Here is a 26472-nt window from a genome sequence, read left to right on the forward strand (position 1 = left end):
GGATAAAGGGCTTGTCGGTGACAAGGGGGGAGGTTTGCATGGGGGGTGATGGAGGGAGGGAGGGAGGGATGGATGGATGGATGGATGGATGGATGGATGCACAAGCTGCCACTTGTTGCTCCACCAGCACCGTCCTGTGTAAGGAGCAGCTCCCAGGAGTGGTGGTCACGCTCCTTAGAACATCTTTAAAGTGGAAGACACGGCAACAAGGGCAAGTGCCGGGTCCTGCACTTGGGTCACAACAGCCCCATGAACGCTGCAGGCTGGGGAAGGAAAAGGAGCTGGGGGTGTTGGTGAGAGCGGCTGAACATGAGCCAGCGTGTGCCCAGGTGGCCAAGAGGCCACAGGATCCTGGCTGGTACCAGCACTGGGGTGGCCAGCAGGCCCAGGGCAGCGACCGTCCCTGTGCTGGGACCTGGGGAGGACAAACCGCCAAACCTGGGGCAGTTCTGGGCCCTTCACGCCACGAAAACCCTTGAGGTGCTGGAGCGAGTGGAGAGAAGGGAATGGAGCTGGTGAGGGGCTGGAGCACAAGTGTGACCTGGTGTCTCCAAATCTTAGAATCACAGGACGGTTTGGGTTGAAGGGACCTTAAAGCTCCCCCAGTGCCCCCCCTGCCATGAGCAGGGACATCTTCACCAGCTCAGGGTGCTCAGACCCCGTCCAGCCTGGCCTGGGATGTCTCCAGGGATGGTTCAGCCACCCCCTCTCTGGCCAACCTGGGCCAGGCTCTCACCACCCTCAGGGACAACAATTCCTTCCTCATGTCCGGCCGGAACCCCAGCCCGTTTTTGCAGCACTGAGGTGATGACTCCGCAGCTCCCAGCACAGGGAACCCCCCACCTGCAGTGGGACAGGAGGAGGAAAAGGGACCATCTTGGAAACAGTGAGATATGCCAAGTATGGTGAAAATATTTAGCAAATCCTCTGTTTAGATCCATCAAAATTATTGCTGCCGCTTCTTACCCTGAAACAGCTTCTCCCTGCATCCCAAACCAAGGGTAATGTAGAGCAGATTTAATCAGCCCAGGCTTCCCTTCTGGAAAAAGGTCTTATTCTGCGCCCTTGTCTTGTTCTCTGGGACAACGTATCAAACCACGAGCAAGGAGAATGAAGAATCTGTTTTTTTACGGCTTTATTCTTTTTTTCCCTGTGAAAATGCAGGTCAAAACCATCAATTTCAAGAAATCACAGCTTTATAAAGTGTCATTTGTTCAATAGGAGCTTGTCACTCCATCGCCTTCCCCCGCCAGCACTGCCCGTCCACATTGATTATCAGCTTCACATTCCTTTGCCAACCGTGATTTTGCCAGAAGTTCGGAAGGAGCTACACAAAAGCCATTTGTGTTCATCACTCCCGTTCGTCCTCCCCAACCCGAACTGGGGTTCTGTCCTAAAGACTCGTTATTATACACCATTCCAGCCAAATTTTAACGTGGATCACAAAAAGCTTTCCCAGCTCTCTCTCCTGTTGGTATTGCACGGCCAGCCCTGAGCTGGAAACTGGACTTCTTGTGCAAAAATGATCAGGCAAATGAAGAGGAATCTGTCCTGGCAGCAGGAGAGAGCCAAGGAGACCCCAAAGCTGGTCGGTAGCACAGACATGAAAACCCTGGCGATGCCCCCAAGAGGAGAACCACGTCAGGACAGTAAGAAAGCACCGGTGGTTTGCGGCATTTGCCAAAGCGCCTTTCCCGTGCGGGCAGGATTGACACCACAGGAAAATATGGGTTAGGTGGAAATCTGCGGCCTCCCTTTCTCACTTGGGGTGGCAGCAAATTAGGAGTGAAGGTTCAGGATATAACTGGCTAATGCTGGTGTGAGAGAATGGGGGAACGCGGCCACCTCCACCTACCCGCCACAGGCGTTCCAGGCTCGCGAGGGTTTTCTGCCTTTCCCCGGCTCCCGCAGGCGGCCTGAGATGAACGTTAATGCTATAGGTGAAGCGTAAAGCTCAGGAGTCCTGTAAACAGCGAGGGGGCTCTGCCGCGTCCTGCCCCGGTAGCAACCCGTCCAGCGCGCGCCGGAGCGTTCCGCAGACGGCGGCGAAAGCCACGAGAGGCGGCGGGGAAGGGAGCGGACCGGGCTCGCGGGTTGACGCAGCGTGCAGCCGCGGGGCACCGACACAGCACCAACAGGCTCTTCTAGGAAACAACCAACAGGGTTTACTCCTCCCGCCCCTCTGAGGAAGCCTGGGAAGGGGAACAGGCTGGGGGAGACAGATTGAACGGGGCTCGGGAGCTGTTTGGATCCCTCCTGCTCCAAGACTATGATTCTCAGTAGTTTATGGCACCTGAAAGAAACTCAGTCGAGCCAACCTACCCATTCCCCACACTCCTTCCTGGCAGAGATGTGCACAACGTGTTAATTGTTTACCAAAAAGACTCTTAACGTGGCATTTCAGCTATAATCAGGCGTCTATTTTGGACAATGTATTAAGTGCTTTAGAACAAAAAGTGCTATAAAAACTATACCCACAGTGGTGACAGGTTTAATATTTCTTCAAGAGTTCTGCTTTTTTATTGCATCCCGACTTTAGTTTTCTCATTAGGCATCTCGCTGCCTAGTGCATCAAAACCAGCCGATGTTCGGGGAGACCAAAGGGAGCGTTGGTCCTCAAAAAGCGAGGCCTAGAGTATCGTTTTCTCCAGCTAAGCCAAGCTCACTTGAGAAAACCGCACATATTCCTGCCCCGTTGTGTCTCCCAGAACCAGCGCACATCCTACCTTGCTTTTTGGGAGCTGCTCCCTTGCCTGGCCTGGATGTCGATGGTCCCAGCTCAGAATGCGCAGCAGATCCAGCACCCTGAATAGCCACAGCCCAGCAAGCGACCGGGATTCCCAGCTCTGAATGAGAACACCATCGCTCACACCTCCCTCTGGTTCTGTTCTGGGTTGCAGACGGGCTGGCAACACCTGCCTGTCTGAATTCCACCCAAACAATTCACAAATCAGTAAAAAAAAAACCCCAAGTTCAAAGCTTAAGGCACTAGAGGCCCAGCTGCCCGGCCCACTCCTTTAGCACGTTTTGACAGAAGGGGAGCACACGAAGCCTTGTGCCACGCTCTAAGTGCTGGTGAAGACAGGCCGAGCCAACGCACCGCGCAGAACCGGGGCACCGAGCGGCCGCATTGACAGCTGGGAGTGAAGAGTCTGTCCGAGCTTGCCGTCCCTTCCCCACCCAGGGGATGCTGCCTGGACGGGACGGTCCCCGTGAAGTCCCGAGCCAGCGGTGGTGATAGAATGGAGGAAACAAACCCCCAGCAACACCGTCCCCTCCTCGTGCCCTCCCTGCAACGGCAACGGCAGAGCGAGCGCCACCTCCTCGGTCACGGAGGGGACCTGGAGATGAGAGCTGCAAGCAAAGCTCTTTCTGGAAACACAAGTTCTTTTCTGATTCAAGAAGGAAGCGTCTTCGCGGAAGGGTGGGAGGTGAAACCAAGAACCCAGCTAGTTACCGCTGTCGATTTTCCCTGTGCAAACGGCTTGAGGTAGAGATGATGCTGCCCAAAGCCTACAGAGACGTTAACTTTTTCCTCCGGCTAGAAGGAAGTCAGCCAGCTCCCCTCAGCACAAACAACCGCAGCTGCGCTCAGAATAACCAACCTCCTCCTTGGGACAAGCCCAACAACGACCACATTCACCTCGGGGGCTGAGACACACGGGAGTTCTCACCCCATCCCCTCTGCTCCTGAAAAGCACAACCGCATTCCTCTGAAAAGCAGGAATTTCCACCCACCATTCTCAAGCTCAACCTAAAACTCACACCCAAAACAAGTAATTCCCACTGTTCCGGAGAACATCTAAGCTCAGGACATGTCTTGGAACTGGATCAGAACAGACAAGAGAAGTGAGGCCCGGGAGCAGCGAGCTGCTGAACCGCTATCCTACTTCAGCACAAAACACCAGCGACCGCGCTCGGTGCTCCACGGCAGGGGTGGTTGGAAGCTTTTGCAATTCCTTCTTTCGACAAGGTAAAAAAACCCCCTCCGAAACAGGAACGGCTTCACGGCCTGTTCTCCAGCTGCCCATGCTTGACTCGCCACGTCCAGCTGACGCTGCAGTCGGGCGCGAGGGTGCACTGCAGCTCGATGCCGGAGTCGGGGACCTCCATGTCGTAGCGAACCGGCTGGCCCTCCTTGGTGACCAGGCTGAAAGCGGGGACCGGGATCTGTGAGGCAGAACAAACAGATTTGAGTGGCACTTCAGGTCTCTTTTAGAACATTATATCCCTCTATCAAACCCAACAAGTAGCTTCCCAAAGCGCAAAAAGCTCCTGGAGAGAGGCTTGTGCTTGGCAGGGATATCTTTAACCTTCTCTTGTTAGAAAGTATCTCAGAAACTGGACCAGGTAGTGTCCACCCTGCGGCCAAATCGCATCACCCAGGGTTTCCACCACTGCTGGTGGCTGCTGAACTGGCGCTGTTCGCACCCTGCGAATTCCTGGTGATGTTTTGCTTTGTGATGTCCTAAGACCACCAAAGAGAACCCACAACGCAAAAAAGATTTTCTGGACTTCTGCAACCTCTTTGGAGACGATCACCGCGCTTTACAGGCCACAAACACGCCAGAGTTTCTTTCAGGGGTTGCCAAAGAGGCGCCCAGTGAGGTTTGCTGGAATCTGCCAACATCTCTTCCACCCTCAAACATTAGAGACATCACAGCACATTTCCCTGGGCTGATACAAAGAAGTCATACAGTGATTCTTCTTTAGGGAGAGGAGGAAGAATCTGTAGTCAAGAAGCACTTTTAAGCTGCAGCACAGAAGACGGAGATCCCTATGGTCCCTACGACAATTAGCAACGATTATGATTGAGAAAACATCTGGTATCACGCTCAGGACAGCAGCACTGAAGTTCTGCTGCTCAGTGTGCCATTAGGGTCCCTGAATGGACTTTTCGGTCGCTCATTTTAAAATGTTGTGAGGTTGCGTTACGAATAAATTAATTTGTGGACAAAATATGGTAGTTAACCCCCAGGTTTGTGTCTCACCTGGCTGCTTATCCCAGTGGCAATGTCTCCCACCTTCGTCCTGTGGAAATCCCTGATGTGTAAATTTTCTCCACTTAGCAACTGGATCTGGATTTTCACTCCTGAAATGGGCAAGAAAAGTCATTAACTTGTGTTGTAGGCATAATGACTTCACAGTCCAATGCCAAAAACTGACGAGCAAGGCAGATACATCAGAAGAATTCGTTTTCATCATTAAGCATCTAATTTATGAAGGTCTTTGAGTGAGCATGGAGGCTTGCGGAAGACAACAGTGACTCAGAGCAGAGCTGGATTTAGCAAGAAAGCAGCTGAAGAGACGTATTGATTTGCACAGTGTGCCCTCAAAATTACTTTGTAGACATTTATGGTTATAAAATGTATATTCTTGCACATGGCAGTTGCATGAGGCAAGACAAAGCTGAACCAGACTTTGTGTGTTCAGGAGCTTCTCTGGCTTTGCAAAACTACACAGCCCTGAATCCTGCCTATCTATGACTGGGTCCGGCTTGGCCTTTGGAGAAGCCACGTGCTTTTAGGAGGGTCTGAAAATTAGACCTGACTGTTTATCCACCCTGGAGAAATTCAGACTCACCGTTGAAATAGCTGGGAGTGTCTGTGTGGCGGCTGCGGTTCAGCAGGTTGTTCCAACTGAAGCTCTGTCCGTCTGTCTGGCTGTTCCAGGAATGAATCCCAGAGCTCATCGTGTCCCTCAGGCTGTGAGAAGCCTTCATGGAGTTCTGCAGAAGTAAGCACAAGTTTGTCTAAGGCTCCTAAAGAAAAGGAGCTTGCGTGAGATAAACATTAAAATAACCTCAGGAGGACAAAAGTAGAAATATCCACCGGGATCTAGGCTGAGCCTTGAGTTATTTAACACTTATCCATCATCTAGAAAAGGGGATGAGCAGCAATGCAACAGTTTGCAGACATCGTAGGATATTCCCAATAGTCAAATCAATAATCACCTGAAGGAGTTGGAGGAGAAAAGAGGGCTCTGTCGTACTGAGAGACAGGAGAATAAAGCATCAGATGAATTGTTAATGTCATTAAATGACAACGCACAGGAAAAACAGTTAACTGTGCCTAAACAACTGCAGACCCGACTTCGCTGCACTGCTTGGAGACGTCTGTTCTATCTTAGAGGCACAGAAGGTCAACCTGACTATTGGCACAGTGGCAAGTACAAGTCAAAAGTCAAATTAAATGTTAGGGTTGGGTATTGGCTAATGAGCTGTGTCAACAGCTGAACTACTGCACACAACGCTGCTCAATCCAACTCAAAAAGTGTTATAAGGCGCCAAAGAGGAATAGAAATAGGAAACAAAGACAATCCCCGTCGAAGTGAGTCCTGCAGATGGCAGGCTACACAATTTTGGGCTCTGTGTCTTTGAAAACCACAACTGAAGGGCTCACAGCCTTCCCTGCTTTAACAAGGCTTAGTCAGTGGTTCGCACTGCTATTCCCTGCATTATGAATGCCGGAGTTAAGCAAACATTATAAATTAAACTTAGTATTTAAATAATTTAGACTATGTAAATCATTAGTACTAAGGGGTTAAAAGAAGTTCAGGAAGAACAGATCCTTAGGCTGGGAATGAATATCCAGGAGCCGGGACTCTGTGCTTCTGCCCTATTAGAATCATATAATTGTTTTGTTTGGAGAAGACCCTCAAGATTATCAAGTCCAACCGTTCTCCACCCCTGGCACTGCCCCATGTCCTGAGAACCTCATGTCCGTCTGTCCAACCCTCCAGGGATGGTGACTCCAGCACTGCCCTGGGCAGCCTGTTCCAATGCCCCACAGCCCTTTGGGGAAGAAATTGTTCCCAGATCCAACCTCAACCTCCCCTGGCGCAACTTGAGGCCGTTTCCTCTGCTCCTGGCGCTTGTTCCTGGGGAGCAGAGCCCGACCCCCCTGGCTCCAAGCTCCTTTCAGGCAGTTCAGAGATCAGAAGGTCTCCCCTCAGCTCCTGTTCTCCAGCTGAACCCCCAGGTCCCTCCGCCGCTCCCATCACACTTGTGCTCCAGCCCCTCACCAGCTCCGTTCCCTTCTCTCCACTCGCTCCAGCACCTCAAGGGTTTTCTTGGCATGAGGGGCCCAGAACTTCCCCAGCATTGGCGGTTTGTCCTCCCCAGGTCCCAGCACAGGGACGGTCGCTGCCCTGGGCCTGCTGGCCACACCAGTGCTGGTACCAGCCAGGATCCTGTGGCCTCTTGGCCACCTGGGCACACGCTGGCTCATGTTCAGCCGCTCTCACCAACACCCCCAGGGCCTTTTTCACCTTCCCTGAGCCTGCAGCATTCACGGAGCTGTTGCGACCCAAGTGCAGGACACAGCACATGAGAAACTCCAGGTGTCCGCTGGCCCCAGTTTCCAGAGGTGGTTTCCCTGCCACCCCCCTGTCCCCAATAACAGCAGACACTGACACTTACCTTCTCGCTGGCATCTGACACAAACGGGCTGTCGATGCTGAGACACGAAAGCATTTGTTCTTGCTCTTCCAGTGAGTAAGGCTGTGAAAGGCTGTCCAAAAACAGTTCTGCAAGCAAAAGGAAAGAGAAGGAAGACATTTCCAGTGATTCCTTCCATGCCTCCCTGCTCTAATCCCCGTTACCGCAATTAATACTCAAGGCTTCTTCAGCATCATCTAATGAACGTTGATATTAGTGTCTGCAAAACGCAGGGCACGCAATTCCTCTGCTAAAGCGCTGTGAAAATAGGGAAACTGAGCCAGAAAGGACAGATGAATTGTGCAATGACATGCAAAATGCCAGAGACACGATTAGCACCCAGAATTTCCCAGTTCTTGCCTATTTAGTCACCCCTCAGTCTTCCCTCCAGATCCATCCATATCATACCCAAGAAAAGGTCAAACCGATGCACTCAACTCTCGCAGTAACTTGCTCTGATAATATCCAGACCTGACGAGGCTGCTGGAGACCCAAAGCCATTTCAGAAGGAATTTGCCCCTCAGCAACCCCTAAAATGCCATTTCTCAGTTCCATGACAACGGTTGCATTTCAAGACACTTTTTTCCTAGCTTGAAGTTTTCAATTCATTTACAAAGACTAGAAAATATGGGCTAAAAGAAGCGAAATGTTGAGTTATGCTCCGGCAATGGAACTGCAATATTACTTCACTGATCTTCACACTGAACTTCCTGCTGGTTTTCAAACTGTGGATTGGTGCTGGTGATCAAATTCGTTCAGAGGTTGGATGAAAACCCTGACTGCTACCTTTGTGCCACATTTAATTGGTTAAGAACTACTAGTTTGGGTATTTTCAAGGAAGGCTGAGCAATTCGTGTAATGAGAGAGGAACTACAAATAAAACAACATCCAAGCTCAAACCCCAGAAACAACTGTCAAGAGGCCAAAAGAAAGCAGCCACATTTTTATCAGACCCTCAGGCACAAACCCAGATTCCCCACGCGGCGCTTACCTATTTCCAGCTGCTGAAGCTCTTGTTCCGAAATGGTTGTTGCTCTCTCCACGTGGCTGCAGCTCTTGAGGGGCAGAGGGGTGGAGGAGAGAGGCGGAGGGTCCCAGGTCTCGGGGAACTCCTTGCACAGGTTCCAAGGGGTTCTCTCCAGCTCCTCCCTTTGCTCTGGAGACGGTGGCGCTGGCAGGATGGGGCTCGCACAAGAAACTTTGCCTGGCAACTTTGGGTCAGAAGCAGTCTCAGAAACTGGGCTCGCTGTGGGGGACAGGGACGTCTGTGGGTTGTTCTCCTTGTTCAAAGATAAATGGCGAGGCTCTCTGTATTCGCCTCTCCAGGGGCTTGTCACACCTCCCACTACAGAAACAAAAAGGAGACAAACGTTATCAAATAAAGGAAAAAAAGCGGTGAAGTTTTCCTTCACAGTCAGAGTTTCTGAAGTGCATCCTGCTGTAAAACACTCGGCTTCTTCAAAGGACAAAACCAGATCAGCTCTACAAATTCGCGCTGCGTTACAAAACCTTTCAGCAGGATTAAGGTGAAATAAATTACAGAGAGGCTTAGAGACAAGACCAGACCACAAGTATGAGTTACAGTTCAGGATGCAATAAACCTGCTTTTGGTTTTGCTGCCAAGCCCCAGCACACACCTTAACAACCCCCAGCACAACATCGGCTGCTGCAAGAAAGAACACGTGACAGCACACAGGAAACGTTCATTTATTTGGGTGAGAAACACCCAGCTGTGGGTAAAAGCTTTTGACCCCAAAATACACATCAACGCTGAAGACTGTGTAAATGATAAACCGAACAGTAAAACATACTGGTATTTCCCATAGAATCGCTCTGACTTAACTGGCAACCAGCCACTTCACCAGTGTGGTCAAGAAGCTTTAGATACAGGATGTTTCTACCTTCTTCAAGTGCGACGCTGGTCTTAGTTTTCAGCTCAGACGCAGATGCTCTCTGAACAGGCTCTTTCTCCAGACCCATTTTAATAATCTCAGCAGTGAGAGGGTTGCAGGAAGGTGGAATTTCCCTCAGAGGAGGTGGCTCTTTAGCGATCTGTGTAACAAACAGGAAGCGAAAGAGGTTAGACCAGAGAGGCTTCATTTGATTTCAGAAAGGTTCTTCCCACCCTGAGAGCGTTTCCAACTGAAATTACAGCATTAAATGAGAGACCTGAGCAGTAATTTTATTACAGCTGAACGGCTCAAAAGTCACACCCAAGTCATGAGCGGGATAGGAAAGAAACAGCCCCAGTGTGTGCAATATTTGGAGCACAAGTGTGATGGGAGCGGCTGAGGGACCTGGGGGGTTCAGCTGGAGAACAGGAGCTGAGGGGAGACCTTCTGATCTCTGAACTGCCTGAAAGGAGCTTGGAGCCAGGGGGGTCGGGCTCTGCTCCCCAGGAACAAGCGCCAGGAGCAGAGGAAACGGCCTCAAGTTGCACCAGGGGAGGTTGAGGTTGGATGTGGGGAACAATTTCTTCCCCAAAGGGCTGTGGGGCATTGGAACAGGCTGCCCAGGGCAGTGCTGGAGTCACCATCCCTGGAGGGTTGGACAGATGGACATGAGGTTCTCAGGACATGGGGCAGTGCCAGGGGTGGGGGAACGGTTGGACTTGGTCATCTTAAAGATCTTTTTCAACCAAAACAACTCTATGATTCTGTGATTCTATACACAGCAGTCTAAGAAGTATAAGAAATGAGCAGCTTCCAAAGGAAGGTTGGCATGATCTTAGATGTGACCATGAGCCAGCCTTCCTGAAATGTCTGCTCTCTCACCGCATATAACGAGATTCTACGGCCTTACCTGCCTTTTCCCGGAGATGCGCTGGGTCTCTTACCTTCAGGCAGAGCGGGTGGTTGTAGTACTGGGTCCAAGGGTGGCACCCGTTCAGCATGTGCAGCATCATGCAGCAGCTGCTCCACACGTCCACTTTGGAGTCACAGCGCTTTCCCATCACCACCTCCGGAGCCATGTGAGTCTCCGTGCCCGGCACGTAGTTCCCTAAAACCGTTTAGATGAAAACTCACATGTAAACTAAACAATTGTCCCAACGCAAGGCAGCCTCCTTGTCTTTTTAGTTACATGGAGAAACAAGTCACTTTATCCCAAAAAGCAGCATCGTGGGCTCTTAGAAGCTGTTCAAAGGCTACATCTCCATATCGGCCCCATCCCTTCTACACAGGATATGTATTAAATTCCCCTTTCCAAGCAAATTTGGGAGGCAAAACACGAGGCTCTGTTGGTGAGCTCAGCATTAGAAAACATATCCTTCCAACAGCTGCATTAAAAACGCTGTGAAGTTTAACTGCCCAAAACTCAGTGAGGAATTTTGCTTTGGTGGAAGTCAGGATTCCTTTTCTTTAGTGAGGTTACGTGACAAGCCAGAGTTAAATTTTTAAGTTTTTATGTGGTTTCTTGCAGCGACAAAACGCTGAATGCAGCACGCTGACATAAGCTTACAAAAAACACAACAGCTTTCTAGACTGGGAGACGAGAATCACCTTCCAGCCCGAAGTTCGTTTTACATCACAGTAATATCAATAAATGTAACACTATGTGCAATGTTAGGTCCGGAAAATAGTTGCTTGCAAGTAAGCTGTATGTAAATGTTCAAAAAGAATGAGTCAGTAGCGCAATTCCTTAGAACAGCAGCAGAAAGTCCTCACCTGTGACCAAGCACTTCCCCAGGCCGTCGGGGTGCAGGTGAGCGGAGTGACCGAAGTCACACAGGAGAGCTCTGCTGCCGTCGTCAGACAAGAGCACGTTTTCCGCTGGCAACGAGAAGGTTTTCATTAGTCAGTCTCTTTTGTATTATGGTCACTGAGATGGAAGAAAAATAAGTCAAAAGCCCATAGAACTACACTTTTCTGAGCCCAAACCAAGGTCTGTTACTCCTATGGAGTGTCACTGGCTTAAGCAAGTACACACCTATAATTATCTGTGCTTACAGGCTATAATTATCTGCCCTGGAGATTCCTCTACCCCAGTGGCGAGGCAGCCTGGGGAAAGAGTCCGTCAGCCCCACCGGATGGCAGAAAGAAAGAGGTGACAAATATGACATGCTCAGCTGTTTAGAGCTGAGTTAAGCTCTAATCTCAAATGCAGAATTGAAAATCTAGTAAATAACCTTTTGCCACTCAGTAACTTCATCTCCAAGCAGTTTGCAGTAAGAAAACGGGAAGAACAAGGTACTTCAAGTACCATCCTACCTTTTACATCTCCATGGAGAATGTTTTGAGCATGAAGATACTCCAAGCCCTCTAAAGCCTGGCCCAAATAACTGAGGGCTCTGTCCTCCGGCAGGCAGCCGCTCTGTTTAATTAGCTGACCTAATGAGCCACCTAGAAAGGAATCCAGAGAGTCCACATTAGCTTATCTTTAAATTCATCCCAGCATCATCAGCGTTCCTTGTCGTTTCTGACGAAGAAATGAGAACTGCCAGGTCTGACAGCCCTTATCTTCCACATACAGGTCTGTTCCTTTTGGTTATTCCCCAAGTTCTTACTGCCCACAGAAACCACCCTCTTTCACGACGCCTTTTGCTTGGTGTCAGGTTAATGGTGTTGCTTTGCTACTCTGTGATCGTATCAGACACTTGTAGGTGCTACTGATCATCACCTTCATTCTTACTGTCTGTGTTTTCCATGGTCCTGCCTGGAAACAGGAGCACCAGGCCACAGAAGGTTTGCTGATACGGTATCCCTGCTCCAGTACAATGAGCTTTACGTGCTGCTACGCAAAGAAACGTGAAAGCAAAAACCAGTAGGGGTTACACGTACCTATCCCGACCCACAAAGGAATTAACACTAGGAACGCTCTGGATACACCAAAGAGTTAACAGATTTACAACTGGGGCAGGAGGAAGAGGAGATCAGTGTCCACCGCATCCAGCAGTGACCACGGTGTTCCCACTGTGCTTGCTCCCTTCTCACCCTCCATCAGCTTCATGAAGATGGTCACCCAAGGTCCCTCCTTCACCGCTCCGTACAAGGGGACGACGTTAGGGCTCGTTATTGCAGCACACGTCGTTAACTCCTCTGCGCGGAAGTGTTCCACTTGTACCTGGTGAAACAAAGAAGCACGGAGTAAATTTTGTGACTGATCTTGACAGAATTGTCCCTCCTCCATGTTTGGGTCGGAGTGTCCCACATTGTCTAATAGCAGAGGCACAGGGATAACCTTCGTTAACAGAAATTAGTGGGTGCAGAAATAAGTGGGAACACTCAGAATGATGCTGAATGAGGACGACGAGAGTCGCCAAATCTTCAGTGTCTGAGTAAAGCGAAGATTTGTCAAAAAAGATGCCAGGTTGTGATAACTCCAGCTTACAGCTGAGTACGGGTGATTTTCGGTGAGAAGGTAATTTAGGTCTCAATTAAGAAGATAATACTGACAACTCAAGCATTGTGCTTTCACGGAAGAGGAAAAATATAAAGAATGATGCAGGGCTTGGCAAAAATAAAACTCCTCCCAAACAGGAGGGAATATGAAATAGGGCCACAAGCAGCGATCTACACTGTCACCTTTTTAGGTGCTACTGAGCCTGCACAGGAAAACGGTTCAACAAAAACTCTCTTCACTAAGTTCAGCCAAACAAAACACAACAAGAATTTGCTAAAGGCCAGAAGGAAAACACGACTCATTAAGATTCTGGTGGGAAAAGGATGGATGGTGTTTCTTCACTGTCAGCAATGCAGCTAGAACTAGTTTTCCTTAATCTGAAGAATTCGGAGAGCAGGTGCTTGCAACACCAAAGGTGTGAAAGGTCAGGTAGTGTCCTTGTGCTGACAGCACTAATTCCAGACACTTATTGATGTCACATGAAATAAGAGTTCAACTCGCCTGTTAGAATTCACTGGGTTAAGTGGTGTATTTCTGATCTACAGAAGTAAAGTGCTGGAGCGGGTCCAGAGAAGAGCAACATGACTGGTGAAAGGACTTGAATATAAGACCTATGGGGAGAGGCTGAGGGAGCTGGGCTTGTTTAGTCTGGAGAAGAGGAGGCTCAGAGCTGAGCTCAGCACTCTCTAGAACTACCTGAAGGGCAGTTCTAGCCAGGTGGGGATTGGGCTCTTCTCCCAGGCATCAGCAATAGGACAAGGGGCCATGGGCTTCAACTCTGCCAGGGGAAATTGAGGCTGGAGATTAGAAAGCAATTCTGTGCAGAGAGAGTGGTCAGGATTGGAATGGCTGCCCAGGGAGGTGCTGGACTCGCCATCCCTGAAGGTTTTTAAACTGAGATTGGACATGGCACTTAGTGCCATGATCTAGTAAACAGACTGGAGTTGGACCAAGGGTTGGACTGGATGATCTCTGAGGTCTTTTCCAACCCAGTCGATTCTGTGATTCTGTGATCCTTTGAAATCCTCCAGTAATTCGGAAAAGAACATAATAATTGACATTTCAAAAGACTTCGGCTTCTACTCTGATGTCTTTATCAGCACTGCCAGCCCTTCTTCCTGAACATACACCCCGCGGCCAACAGCTATTTCTGCTAAGACCGCGCATTTGCAAAATGGGTAGTAAATATAACTAGTTACGTGCTGTCAAAAAACAAGCTGGTCACGTTGCCACCAAATTCCCTGTCTAAAGGATGCAGAATAGAAAATAACATTCTACATATTTATTTCTAAACAGTTGGCAAATGAAATGGTTAAAAACAAGCTGCCTTAGTCTCGCCACTGACATCTTTCCACTGGGCAACACAACAAGGTGGGACCAACGCACACGAGGAAAAGCAACCATTTTAAATTGAAAAACGCAAGTTCCAATTCTTTTTGCATATAGTATTTTTGTACTCGAGACAAATGCTTCCCACACACTTCTTGAAGTTTTCTATCGGGGTAACATCGGTTCACAGAGGTGATGAAACTATTCAAGCGTTAAGTTCAAACCAAACAGTTCACGTTCTCATGATCTACTTGCGCTATCGTTCTGCCTTCGCCCCCGAGCTCCCCAACAAATCAATACCCCAATGCAAGTTCTATTCCACACTTCATCTGACAATGGTGTTATCTTGGTTTACAAGAGATTATTATGCCAACTTCTGGAAAAATCCACATCTTAGCTGTGCTGTAATGGAATCACCTTATGCCAACATGTCAGCACAACGTACAACACTCGAACAGAAGAAACCTCGCCCTGTTTTGAGCACCTACTGCCTGTCTTATTTTTTCCCTACTTTCTTCCTTTTCCAGCAAACACCTGCCAGGTCACCACTTAACCAGACGCGTTTTAAGATGCCAACAGCCAAGCAGACAACTCACAGAGCCATTTCTCCTTTGCGGTCATTAGGAACGTGCTGAATCTTTCTGAAATCTCAGCGCAAAACCCAAGATCCTTTTTCGCATGTTGCGAAGGCCAAAGGAACCTATTTCTGGCTGCTAAACTGGACCCTCTGTGCACATCCAGGTTCTCCATCTGCTGCTTCTCTCTGTGCCATCACCTCGAGGCTTTCCCTTGGACGTAACCACCGTAACGGTAGCTGGAAGGAGACGACTTTTTCTCCGTACACCTCTTTGTGTCAGGATCCCCCCCTTTCTCATAATTACCTTTTTGGCAGCACACTGAAACCCCGTCTGTTTGTCCTCTATTTTGTACACTTCTCCAAAAGAGCCGATGCCCAACGAACCGTGGCACTTGGTCCAGTGAACCTCTTCTCGGTACTCATAATCCACCGGCTTTAGTTTCTGCAAGTGAAAATCAAAGAACAAGATGAAGCAAGGAAAGAAACAACTGTTGAGGCCACATTTGCAGAAAAAGCCCCACGATAGATACTGCCACATCTCTAAAAATCCCTGTACAAAATTACTTCTGCCACAAGCTTGAGATGAAACTATACAGGAGGATCTAAGTGATTTCTGTGGGTTCTGTTTGATGTGAATTAGTGCACCCTGGTGTTGTAAAGAAACGCCACCAGTATTTGGATGGTTTTGCCGCTCCAAACTATTCCCTTCACATGCAGGGCATTGCTACGAAGCTAAATCCTACCAACAAGATTCATATGACTAAACACAGACAACTATGCGTGAGCTAAATTTTTATAGTCAGTAGACTGAATTGTGCTTTAGATCTCAGTGTAAACGAATTCAGGCAGGTAAGGAACCGCCTGAACTCCACCACTGACACTGACAGGGTCACACTGATTCCAGTGAAGAGTCCTCCACGGTGGCGACAGAGAACTGAATTCAGAAGAAATGAATCATCCCTCTAAGATTTACAGGCGTTTGCTGCGCCCGAGCCCCGCGTTCGGCGCGGGACGAGCTGCTGGTGTCCTACCAGAGGCAGCAGACGGGCTTTGTGCACCTTCCCGGTTTACACAGCCCTGGTTTCTGTCTGTGTCACACTCCGGGTCATCTACAGCCAATAAAATCTCGCAGCCCGTTCACCTGAACAGACTGGGTTCTTTCACAGACAGACAGAGACGTGTTTGAAGTCTGACTAAGCACAGAAACACTCCTCGGAGACAAGCGTGCATATTTTGTGAATGAGCAAACAAATAAGAGCCACCGAGCTGAGACAGGGCTTTATAGCCTTCAAGAAACAAAAGCGCATCTTGAACTGACGGCCTTGAACTATATCAAGAACCACTCAGAAAATGCAGTTTTGTTACAGAAGCTGGTACATGATGCAGATTGTGTTTTCTCTGCCTTGTGTGACACTAGTGTGTGCGGTCAGGTCACCTCAGTGAGCAGCACGCCTTCATTTTCATCCGCTTCGTGAAACTGTTCCTTCGCGTCCAGGCCTCCTCCTCTCCACGTCTTGGCTAGACTGGCTAAATTTTGGGGTTCACCGAGACTCACGCTCCCCTTCAAGGCGTCTACCAAGTATTCTTCCACAGAAATCTTGTCTAAACTGTTTTTTATGGACTGGTTGACACACTTGGGGAAACTATACTCAGAGTTTAGGCCAGATAAGCGATGCTCGCTGTCTTGATAGACCTGGCCATGGAAGTACGTCTCCAGAGCGTTGCGTTTCACGGCATGGAGAGGATTGTCCAGATGTGCGAAATGAGGGGGGATGATGTTGTAGGGAAAAGGATGGAGAGTTTCAGGCTGCGGAACGCTGTCCCTCTGATAGCGTCGTTTCCAAACATGGTTAAGGCACTGAATTGGGCTGATTAACTTGTGCAGTTCAGTTTTGTATTGGCTCCTTGGTGAATGCAGTTTGCCCGCGGACAGAGCTTTCTCAGGTTTCTCAAACGGCTCATAGACCGAGTCCTTGTTAAGTTCTGAAACCCAAAAATGGTTTCTGTAAAGAGTGTTTTCGTGTGATTCATCTTCCTAGAAAAGAAAACAAACCAGCTGAGCAGGAACCTCGATATAACCACCCAAAATTCAGCTGAGGATTGTTACGAATTCGCAGGGGACTCACCAGTACGGAAGGGATTCTCACCTGGACGGGAATTGGGGTGCAGCTCTCTTGTTCTGGAGTCCTGGGACCTCTCCTGCCAGCAGCCACCGTTTGGATTTTCAGCTTGGACCTTTTCTTGTGCCGTTTCTTCCTGGCCTTGCCGCGGTGCCGCCCTCGCCAGCAGGTAGGTGCCATCTTCCCCTCCGTCGCGTGGGCCACATTGTTGGGGATTTGATCGAGACTGTCCGATCGGCTGTTGGAAACCAAAACGCACCAAGTCTTTTAGATCTGGCGGTGCAAGCACACCCCCAGTTAACAACTACGACCAACGCAACGGGAATCAGCAATTCTGCCTTCTGAGGCTTAAAGAATGGAGAACGATAGTGTCACTTCTTGCCTTCTAAAATTTGTAAATTAAATATCAAGGCACAGTAGCACACCTGGCATTGTAAGAAGGAAATATTGGGGGTATGTGGGAGAAGCAAAGCATCACATCTCCCACTGTTTGCAAATTCTGCAAGGAACAGCAAGAGGGAAAAGCGCTGAACGTCTACAGGTCGCTCTGAGACAGTGTGTGTCTGTGATTTATAGTGAACTAAGAGATTAGGTATAAATGCAATCCATTTTTTTAAATAGTTGAAATTAATACAAGTGCTCCTAATATAAATGGCTGCTCTGCTTGGAAGAACAATAGGCTTTGCACCAAAGGGATGACTAAGTGCACTCAAATAAAATACCTTCAAAAAGCCAAAACGTTCTGGCGTGTAAAGCTCAATACTCAATATGATTTCTAGGAACACAGGCAGACAAACCAGCACTGGCCAGTACACCAACCGGGGCTGCACAAACAGACGCAACCCTCCAGAGGAACTTTTACCTGCAGTTATTCAATACCAGTCAGAGCAGTTCAATTTATTTTAATCAATTTGTAAGAAAAAAGCAGGATATTTGATCTTCAAATGAAGAAATAGTAATTGTTTTCTTGATCCGTGCAATATATCATCTGGCAGCACCTTATTCTATATCCCAGTCACCCACTTCAGAGGGCGTTGGAGCTGGTTAATAAAGCTCCAGCACTTCATAAAGCTCCAACAGAGCACAGATACTTCAGGAAGAAAAAGCGACTTCAGAACAGCAAGTCCCAGGCCTCCATTTTTCCATCTCGACTGTTACTCCCACTTTACCCATTTCAGCTTCTCTTCACAACTCTATTTCTGCTGCTGATGCTGTAATTGAGCAAATGTTCTCCTGTTTATCCTCCCCAGAAACACAACAGTTCATTTTTCTCAGGACTACTAGTGCCAGCCTAAATTTCCCACAACTTTTCAAAGGGGATGGTGTAACATGATTTCAAAAGCATCAGGACAGCTCAGTTAAAAAGGACTGAAAACTTTCCCTTGGATCCTTCTCCTTCAAGCCCAAGAACTTACTCATTCATTTTACAATTTGACAATGCGGAAATGGAGGCAGAAGACTGACAGGCATTGACAATAAGATAATGCAAGGTGTTTGTGCTTAAACTTAGATTTTTCTCCTAATACAAAAAGGTTTTGATGAAGATGTTTTGGGGAAAGACAAAACTCTTGCAGAGCCTCGGACAGAAAAGTTAATTTAAAGGAGTGGTTTAAAGAAAGCACACAGAACAAGAGTGATGTGGAACACACCAGCACACACGATGGTGAAGGTGGGTATCGATGTTGAGGGGTCTCTCACCTGTAACGCTTACTGTGAGCAATAAAGGATCTCTCTGACAACGTGGGGCTGAACTCCTGACTGTTTTCACCTGTGTGAAAGAAAACAGGATCATCACGTGTCTTTGGTAGCAGGCAAAGTAACAACCGGACTAAGAAACAACTCCACCGACTTGCTAAACCAGTGATTCAGAGAAATCACCACACAGTCGCACCACATCACACACACTCCATTGTTCCTCCTCAGACAGCTCCCAGCGCTGTGACCGCCTCGTCTCCCACCTGACAGTGTTATTTTGTTCTTCTTCTCTTCCCCCCCTCCTTTAAAACATCCAAGACCAGCTGCCCCAGCAGGACAGAGATTTAGAGTCCAAGCACCGATGGCCCTTCTGTTATTTATGCTTTACTCAGTGGATGCTGCCACATTATTAGAAGATTTCATGAGCTTCCTAAATAGAGCCTGGGATGTGTCACCAGCTCCACCCCGCTCAGGCTTACAAATAGATTTTGTCTCAGCTCTCCAGGAGTGCGAAGCGAGTGAAATCTCATCCTGCCCTTACACATTCCTTTTGCTCAATGAAGAGTAGACCGGCCCGCTACTTACATTCTGCTTGGGCAATAATAGAAATGGATGCACAGCCTCCTTCTGTTTCTTCTTTTGCTGTTCCTTTGGTGATGACATCATTCAGGATTTTCCACTGACTGTGAAAGATGACCTTCTTTGAATCTTCTACTTTGCAAACGCTGCTCTGCTTCTCACTCGCTGTCTCGTTCAGCCCCTTCGTAGCTGTGAGCTCCTTCTTGTGCTTGACGGCTGCATCGGGAGCTCCTTGGCATGTAATTCCCATCACGGCCATTTCACAGGTTCAGAGAGTCACTAAAGGCAAAAGAAATCAAAGCAACACACTTGTCAAAATACTCAACTTCACAGGTAGAAGCAGCTTCAGGTTCCTGAGAAATAGGAGGTTGCTGAAGGTACCAGATTATCAAATAATTTAAACCAAATCAAGGTCCTTCCCAAACTCTGAGCTGAAAAAGACCCCCAGCTCTCCATCCCTGACCAGCACCATGGAATAATTAACATTATTGTCAGTACTAAAAATATAAGACCACACAGTTTTCAAAGGGAAATTTATTTCCTGGTATATTCCCTTAGCTTAAATACAAACAGTGAAACTACACAGAAGAGGGAACTTGTGTATCACTGAACAGGAAGAATATTACCCCAAAAAAAGGGAAAAAGAGAAGACACAAAATATTTTCTCCTAGAGTGCACCAAGGAGAAATGACATTGTGCTCTCACGACACATCAAATGGCCATAAAATCCTGCTAATTGCTTTCTTCCTTGTACCCAGCCACCCTCAAATCCATGTCTTGTTTTTCCTTCCCTCGAACAAGGCTCAGCAATCAGCCTGCCCATCCGTAACTCCTCCCTCCATCACCAACAGCTTCTGAAGCTTGCTCAAGCCTGAGAAAAAAGCAGAGCTCTTATGGCATATCCGATTAAAGCAAGTTGGTGTCGGACAGAGGACAGCGACGGGGCTGGAAAAGATGATTTTCTCCGCCTGGCAGCAGCTGGCGAGTCAATCAGCGCGGGCTGCGAGATGACCAGTTAGCGCCAATGTAGCTCCCAACGAGTCCCAGCACATGGCAGATCTCGGAGGACGGTGGAAGGGAGCCAGGCGGGGAAGGGAGAAGCACAAAGCAGCAGGGAAGCAAAGCATTGCTGTGTATCGTGGGGTGGAAACCAGGAAAGAGCAGGGTTAGGAGTTCCCTACAACCAGACTGAACACCAGCCAACGTGAAATACAGGTTTGGTTTAGCCTCTTAGCCCCTCACCTGGGCTTTCGGAAAAGTTAAAACATAATTGTTTTCTTTTAAGTCAGAATATGTTCTATTGCCCCTTAACTGTGGGGGTCAATTCCTCTCACAGCACAAGTGCAAAATCTTAAAATGAACGTTTCCATCATTAAATAACACACGAAAACTCGGAAATCTTAGCAAACGTACAGGTGTTAAGTACCACGAACCCAATATAGCTGAGAAGGAGGGATGTTTGAATGGGGACCAGCAAAAATAAGATCTCAGAACTATTACAGGAGCATTTCTTCAAGGCTCATCAGTTTAAATCTGCACCAGGGATTTCCTTTTCCTTTCCCTTTCTTCTCTTCTCTTCTCTTCTCTTCTCTTCTCTTCTCTTCTCTTCTCTTCTCTTCTCTTCTCTTCTCTTCTCTTCCTACCCCCCCAAATAACTGCCTGGGACAAAAGGCTCCTGGCAACACAGAGATCAACCAGAAAAATGGCAAAATTACTGTGTGCTCTGTGCCTAAAGTGCCACCAAGGAAAGGGGACAGGAGCCAAGTGCCCGAACCTTGGTGCAAAGTGTAAATGAGTCACCTAACAACCTGGCAGGTATACAAGGCAAGTCAACAATGACCACATTCAGCGGCTAAACAGAGAACAGCTGCTGTGCAAAAGAAGTGCTGATGACAGTATCCCACTCATTACGCCCGTCCCGCTCCCTTCTCTGCTGAAATTATGTCAAATCTCAGCGCTGTAAAATAATCCCTTGGAGCAGCAGAAAGAGAGCTGCCAGATGACTAATCCAAGCCACCAGTGACCAAACCGGCAAGTTCAGAGCTATTTTTATACCCACTCTCTCCTGATTTGCATTAACTCTGTCTCTCCTTGCCCTCCCCTCACCTTCAAGGACCTTCAAGGTCCGCAGCGCAAACCCTCCCTCGTTGCCAAAAACCACGTAATTCTACAAGTCGCTCCTCAGCTTAGTTACAAGGCAACAGAGGGAGGGGAGAAGCAAAATTGCAAGTCCTTGTCGCTCTCTGAAATGGAACAGAATAACACGGAAACATTACCGAGGTTAAAGTCAACAAAGTACATACCTCACTGGCCGACTGAAATAAAATTAAAGTAAGAGGTAGTTATTGTAAGCAATGTCCTCTAACACAGCAGCCGCCAGCGCTCAGACAGCTTAATGTGTGACTCAGGTCTACAAGGCTGTGTAGGCACAGAAGCTGCAAGCCCAGCCCAGTTTAACTGTTGCCGCACAATCTTCAGGCCCTTATCAGAAGCAAAACCCCAACTATTTACATGGTACGTACAACAAGGCGTAGTTGGCAGAAGCTGTGATTAAAAAAATAAAATCAGAGCTTTTAAATCATTTTTGAAGGACAACTTCTCTTGAAGCTACTGAACCGGCGAGACTCATCTCTGTGTGACTGAAAGGGGCGGCAATCCGGAGAGGTGCGAAGTATTTGTAAACCCTGTTATTTTGGCTGTAGGTGCTCCGTCTCCCAGGCCCAGGCCCCGTGTGCAGCCCCTCTCAGGGAAGCTTTGATAAAAAGGAGCCTTGGAAGCAGCCAACAGTACCTGAGGATCCACGGCAAGACCACTAAGAACAGGATTCACCCACATGAGACGCACTGGAGCTGCGGTTTCGGGTGCCGATTTACTCGCCGCCGCTCCAGGATGAGCACAGCTTCCTGTACAGACACCACTTACGTACGTGCAACACGAGGAGCTGCAAGTTCTTGAGCCGGAGGATGGTTGTTTCATACCCCAAACTGCTCCTCTGGTTTTCAAAACCTCCTCTCCCTCGTCTAAGTCACTTAGAGTCAACTGTAATTCTTGATTTCAATATCCCCGACTTTCTTCCTTCCGCAGACATGTGTATGGGCTCATTATTTTCAGGGAAGAAAGGGGAAGTCGGGTAATGATGCAGTAGATAAAAGTGAATACTACACCCCTAACCCACAATGGGCTTTTGCTAGCAGAGCTAAAAACGACTCGCTCCTTATCTTCAGTAAGGTTTTACACTCACCTCTGGTTAACTAATGTTAGTTCTCACTGCTGTAAAAAAGAAAGTGCGTTTTTACAGAACGAAAGCCAAACACGGTATCAGTTGCGCTGTGGTGGCACCGGCAACTCCTCCCTCACAGAATGTCTGTGCTCCTGTGAGAAACCAATACACTGGATAAGGTCACCTGAGACCTGCAGGGAGTCAGAATTATTAATATGAGAGAGAACCATGTGCTTTCTGCTCCTGTAAAACCTCCTGCACCCTTCTCTAAACAAGTCACTGTTCACCCTCTTCAGCTCTTCCATCTCAACTGGAAGCTGTTTGTAGCACGGACCTTAAAAGAATATTTCTGTGTTTCACAAATTACTATGTATATAGAAAGAGAGACTTGTAGATGGAAACAGTCAAGTGAACACTTCTCCAGCACACCGTAATATGGGATCCTGCTTGGGATCAAATCTACCCTGCCAATGGCTTTTTGGAGAATTTCAGTTAATGTTTTGTGGATTTGGTTAAAAAAAGGCTTGGGAAAGGACTTTAAAACATACATAAGGCTTCATAAGTCGGCTTCAACATATGCAGATTTCTTCTAGTCTGAGTGTGGATGTTCATCTGCAGTTTCAAATTGACATTTAGTTTGAAAAAAAAAAAAGAATTATGTTGTCTCGGTGAGGTTTCCCACTTCCTTATTGAGAAGAGTTTTATGAACAATGCATTATCTTAGGTAAGCCTCCTCTCCTGCAGCTGCTACCGGGTTATTAAAACAACACAACGAGACTTTTGGCAATGTTGCTGTGCTGACCACCACAACAAAGCAGCAGCTGGGAAGAGCCAGGAATTAATGCATCACTAGATGAGGGAATGTCAAATGAACAGAAGAACATGCACCGTTTGGGGACCTTCCCATCCCAACAACTGTCAGTCAGTATTTGGGAATGTGCCTGCAGCCAAAAGAACCTGCCTGGAGTATTGGCTACAAAATTATCATACAAAGACATCAAACCTTATCAAAACCAGCTGTTTGACCAAAGCAAAAAAGATGACACTTGTTGAAATAAATGAATCACACTAAAGAGCTGGTTTGGGGCCCAAGGAGTCGATATATATATGGACAAGCCCTTCAGACCTCAGGCAGCACTTCCCTCTGTCCCGGCCTCCTCACCATTGCCCGTCTCTGCTTGGATGCGATCGATGAGCTTCCTTGCCCGACCACGTTTCAGATGGAACTGAAATTAAGACAGTTCCGTTTTTGGCCGTGTCAGTTTAAAGCATATTATTGTAGCATGGGCCTGGAGTGGTTATTTAAACAAGCTGTCAGCGAGGGAGAAGTTTCAATTTGTGTCAGAAGGGACTTAAAAAAAGTTGTAGCACTCAACACACAACCCTACCTTAAAACACACTTAATGTGATTTTAAGGTAGCGTGTTTAAGAGGAGGAGAAAAAATACTTCCCTTGTGTATCTAAGAGTTCCAAAGTAAAAATAAATAGAATGCCTGACTGATTAAAATACTGGTGAGTCAGATCAGCAGTTGCTATTCCAGGATGCTTCACCTCCTCTTCTTTAACCAGTCGCCTGCCCAAGGGGCTCCTGCAGAATTGTGTCTGGTTCCCCTCGGTCTGCTGCAGCCAGGTCTACCCGAACATCGCCAGGTAAAGCTAAACCTTCCCCCCAAACCACCACTAACACTGCCTACTCGAAGGATTTCACTATCAGCCTCGTCTTTATGAGCAAGTTGCGTTACAAACGATAATAAGTACGTAAACATGTTCTTTAAAGTGGTCGGATAGTAAATACTTCAGAATCCCATTTGGCTGTTTGTGCTGCTTACTGTAAACACCACGATAATGAGCTTCAACTGCTTTTTTAGTTGCCAGACATCAGTATATTGCAATAGTTTGGTTATAAAGCCTGTACAAAAATATTTGACAGAGTTTAACCGCCAGCAGACTTTCTCAAAGTATCTAAACACACCTATCTTCATTTCCTCAAGTACCAGCTGGAGTACAACTCACCCCTTAACAATCCTTTTCATGTTGTTGAACCAAGATACGGCACAATACCATCCGCCCAGAGTTTATAAACATCGTCGCAACCCCATTCATTCAGAGAAGCGGCTCATTTTTCCAAACTGCAAACAAGCAGAACAAAAACCAACAGAACAAACTTCAACCTGACAGGGCTTGGCTTCCAAGCCTGGCTTAGCTGTTCTCACACAGGCTTTTAGGACTCTGCCTAACAACCTCCTGATTTTTAAGAGCCACTTAACAAGGTGATATAATAAAGCACCTCAATAGCCAACTTCAAACAGTAACCCCAAACACTCATTAAACTCAACTCTGTCCAAGCGGGCAGGACTGAGTTTTCACCAGTTATTCCAAATCATTGGTTTGCAGCTTGAAATTTTCAATGACATTTGCAAACTGCCACGCAAGGCTACAAGAAACAGGCTGAAATTCTAGGCAAAACCAAAAATTTAGTTAAATTTAGTACAGATAGAAGCATTTCTATGCAATTTTAATTGATGATTCGTCCTGCAGATTCAATTATGAAGGTTTTATACTACAAAGTAGAAATATGAGCTGCTCAGAGTAGTTTCTAATGCCCATTCTGAGCAAACTCCCATGAGACAAACTCTCTTATTAAGTGCAGCAGAGAATTGCCTTTTAGACAAGACAAGGTCCATATTCTTCAGGGCCCCAATGTCACTAAACCATGATCAGCAAAGCCCAGTTCCTAGCGACTAGTCCCACTAGTCCCTCCTTCTGGTCCCCCAAGCATCCTCCTGGTCTCCCTTCCTCAGTATTTCCAGCCTCCTTCCTAACTCAGGTCTCTTTTACTTCAAACCAGCTGCTCTTCCTGGAAATTGGCATTTTTTGTGTCTTCCAGACCCCTCTATCTGCACCAACAGATCTGAATGACACTTGCCAGCAAACTTCCAAAGTTGAAGAGGCAGCACGGTCACATTTGTCTCCTTCCCTTCAGCAGCCAGAGTAAGAATTAGGCACCGCATCCTCGTTAGAACAAAAGCTCAGCTCTACCTTCTCATATTTAACACTGAAATAAGGTTCAGGGCAGACACTGGCAAAGTTCATCAACTCCAGGGACGTCAGATCAGGTCCCACAGATCCTCTATGGTTTTTGGTTGTTATGAGTTTGTTTGTTACACTCCTTCTTCACAGCACGCTGGACAAAGAATCACTCTCTTATAGCAGTTAAAATTTAATAGTTAATAGCAAATGAGTCATTCCACAGGAATCTAGTGGCTGTGCCAGTAACAGATTTTAACTCACTAAAATGCAATAAAGCAGCACACTACAGACACATATTTCAAAGCCCAATTCTATTATTCTTATCACTAATGTCACAGCAAAGAAGGCGCAAGTTATTACTCATAAAAGAGTTCAGAAAGCCGGCTGAAAAAGAAATTTAGACGTTGTTTATGGATGCTGGTTTCAGATTGCTGCTTCTTACATGTGCAAAGCCCTGAACACATGTTTCTAATGTAACCGATTAAAGTAGACAGGAAGCATCTGAGATCAACCACAGCAGCGACTTATTAATCAGCAAAGAAACATTTTCACCATTCGCCAGAAAAAGAAAAAAAAAAAAAAAAGACGCGTCAAAGAGAAGCGCCGAACGTGCGAGGGGAGCAGAGGCAGTTTAACCGAACTCCTGATCTTATTCAGTTGGATATTTTGACGAGTTGAGCTGCCCCGTCCCCGCTCGCAGCGCCCACCGCCCCGCGCTCACCTCAGCGTGCGGCCGCTGCTCCGGGAACCGGGAGCGGAGCTTCCGAGCGGCCAACGGGCACCTGGGCTCCGGAACACAACCGCGGAGATGGGCTGGGTGTCTGCGGAGAAGCGAGTGCGGAGGAGAGCGGCCCGTTAGCCCGCGGGTCCCGCTCAGCGCTCCCCGGTGCTCCCGAGGCCCTTCCCGGCTTCCTCACGCTCCTCACTGAGGCGGCCGCGGAAGCAGCGGCGGCACCGGGCGCCCTCAGGCCCTATGGGAGCGATGCGCTCCGCGGCTGCTTGAACGGAACACCGCCACCTGGATCCCGTCCCCGCAGTACCCCGGGCACAGCCCCGCTGCGCGCCCCCCGAGCGGCCGCACCTACCCCGGCGGCCCCGCACGGCCCCGCACGACGCGGCTCCTCAGCGGCGCCCGCTCACTGAC

General features: G+C 47.9%; 1 protein-coding gene across 4 annotated transcripts; it reads right to left on the reverse strand.

Moving 5' to 3' along the window:
* Nucleotides 1–961: 961 nt before the first annotated feature.
* Nucleotides 962–26472, reverse strand: MAP3K14 (mitogen-activated protein kinase kinase kinase 14). 4 transcript variants are annotated; one of them, XM_082070694.1, is made up of 17 exons: nucleotides 26414–26453; nucleotides 26050–26149; nucleotides 19085–19357; nucleotides 18503–18572; nucleotides 16832–17042; nucleotides 16120–16719; nucleotides 14989–15126; nucleotides 12370–12499; nucleotides 11647–11778; nucleotides 11104–11208; nucleotides 10275–10438; nucleotides 9340–9490; nucleotides 8430–8783; nucleotides 7421–7527; nucleotides 5584–5728; nucleotides 4992–5092; nucleotides 962–4170 (listed from the first exon to the last, which is right to left on the reverse strand). In XM_082070694.1, the coding sequence occupies exons 3-17, from the start codon at nucleotides 19335–19337 to the stop codon at nucleotides 4006–4008; spliced, it is 2826 nt and encodes a 941-aa protein (XP_081926820.1). In that variant the 5' UTR covers nucleotides 19338–19357; nucleotides 26050–26149; nucleotides 26414–26453; the 3' UTR covers nucleotides 962–4005. The 4 variants fall into 4 exon arrangements, with proteins under 4 accessions (XP_081926820.1, XP_081926821.1, XP_081926822.1 ...); XM_082070695.1 differs by having other exon boundaries at nucleotides 26410–26425; XM_082070696.1 differs by lacking the exon at nucleotides 26050–26149 and having other exon boundaries at nucleotides 26414–26472.

The sequence above is a fragment of the Streptopelia decaocto genome (assembly GCF_964273445.1).
Source record: "Streptopelia decaocto genome assembly, chromosome: 22".
Classification (NCBI taxonomy): domain Eukaryota; kingdom Metazoa; phylum Chordata; class Aves; order Columbiformes; family Columbidae; genus Streptopelia; species Streptopelia decaocto.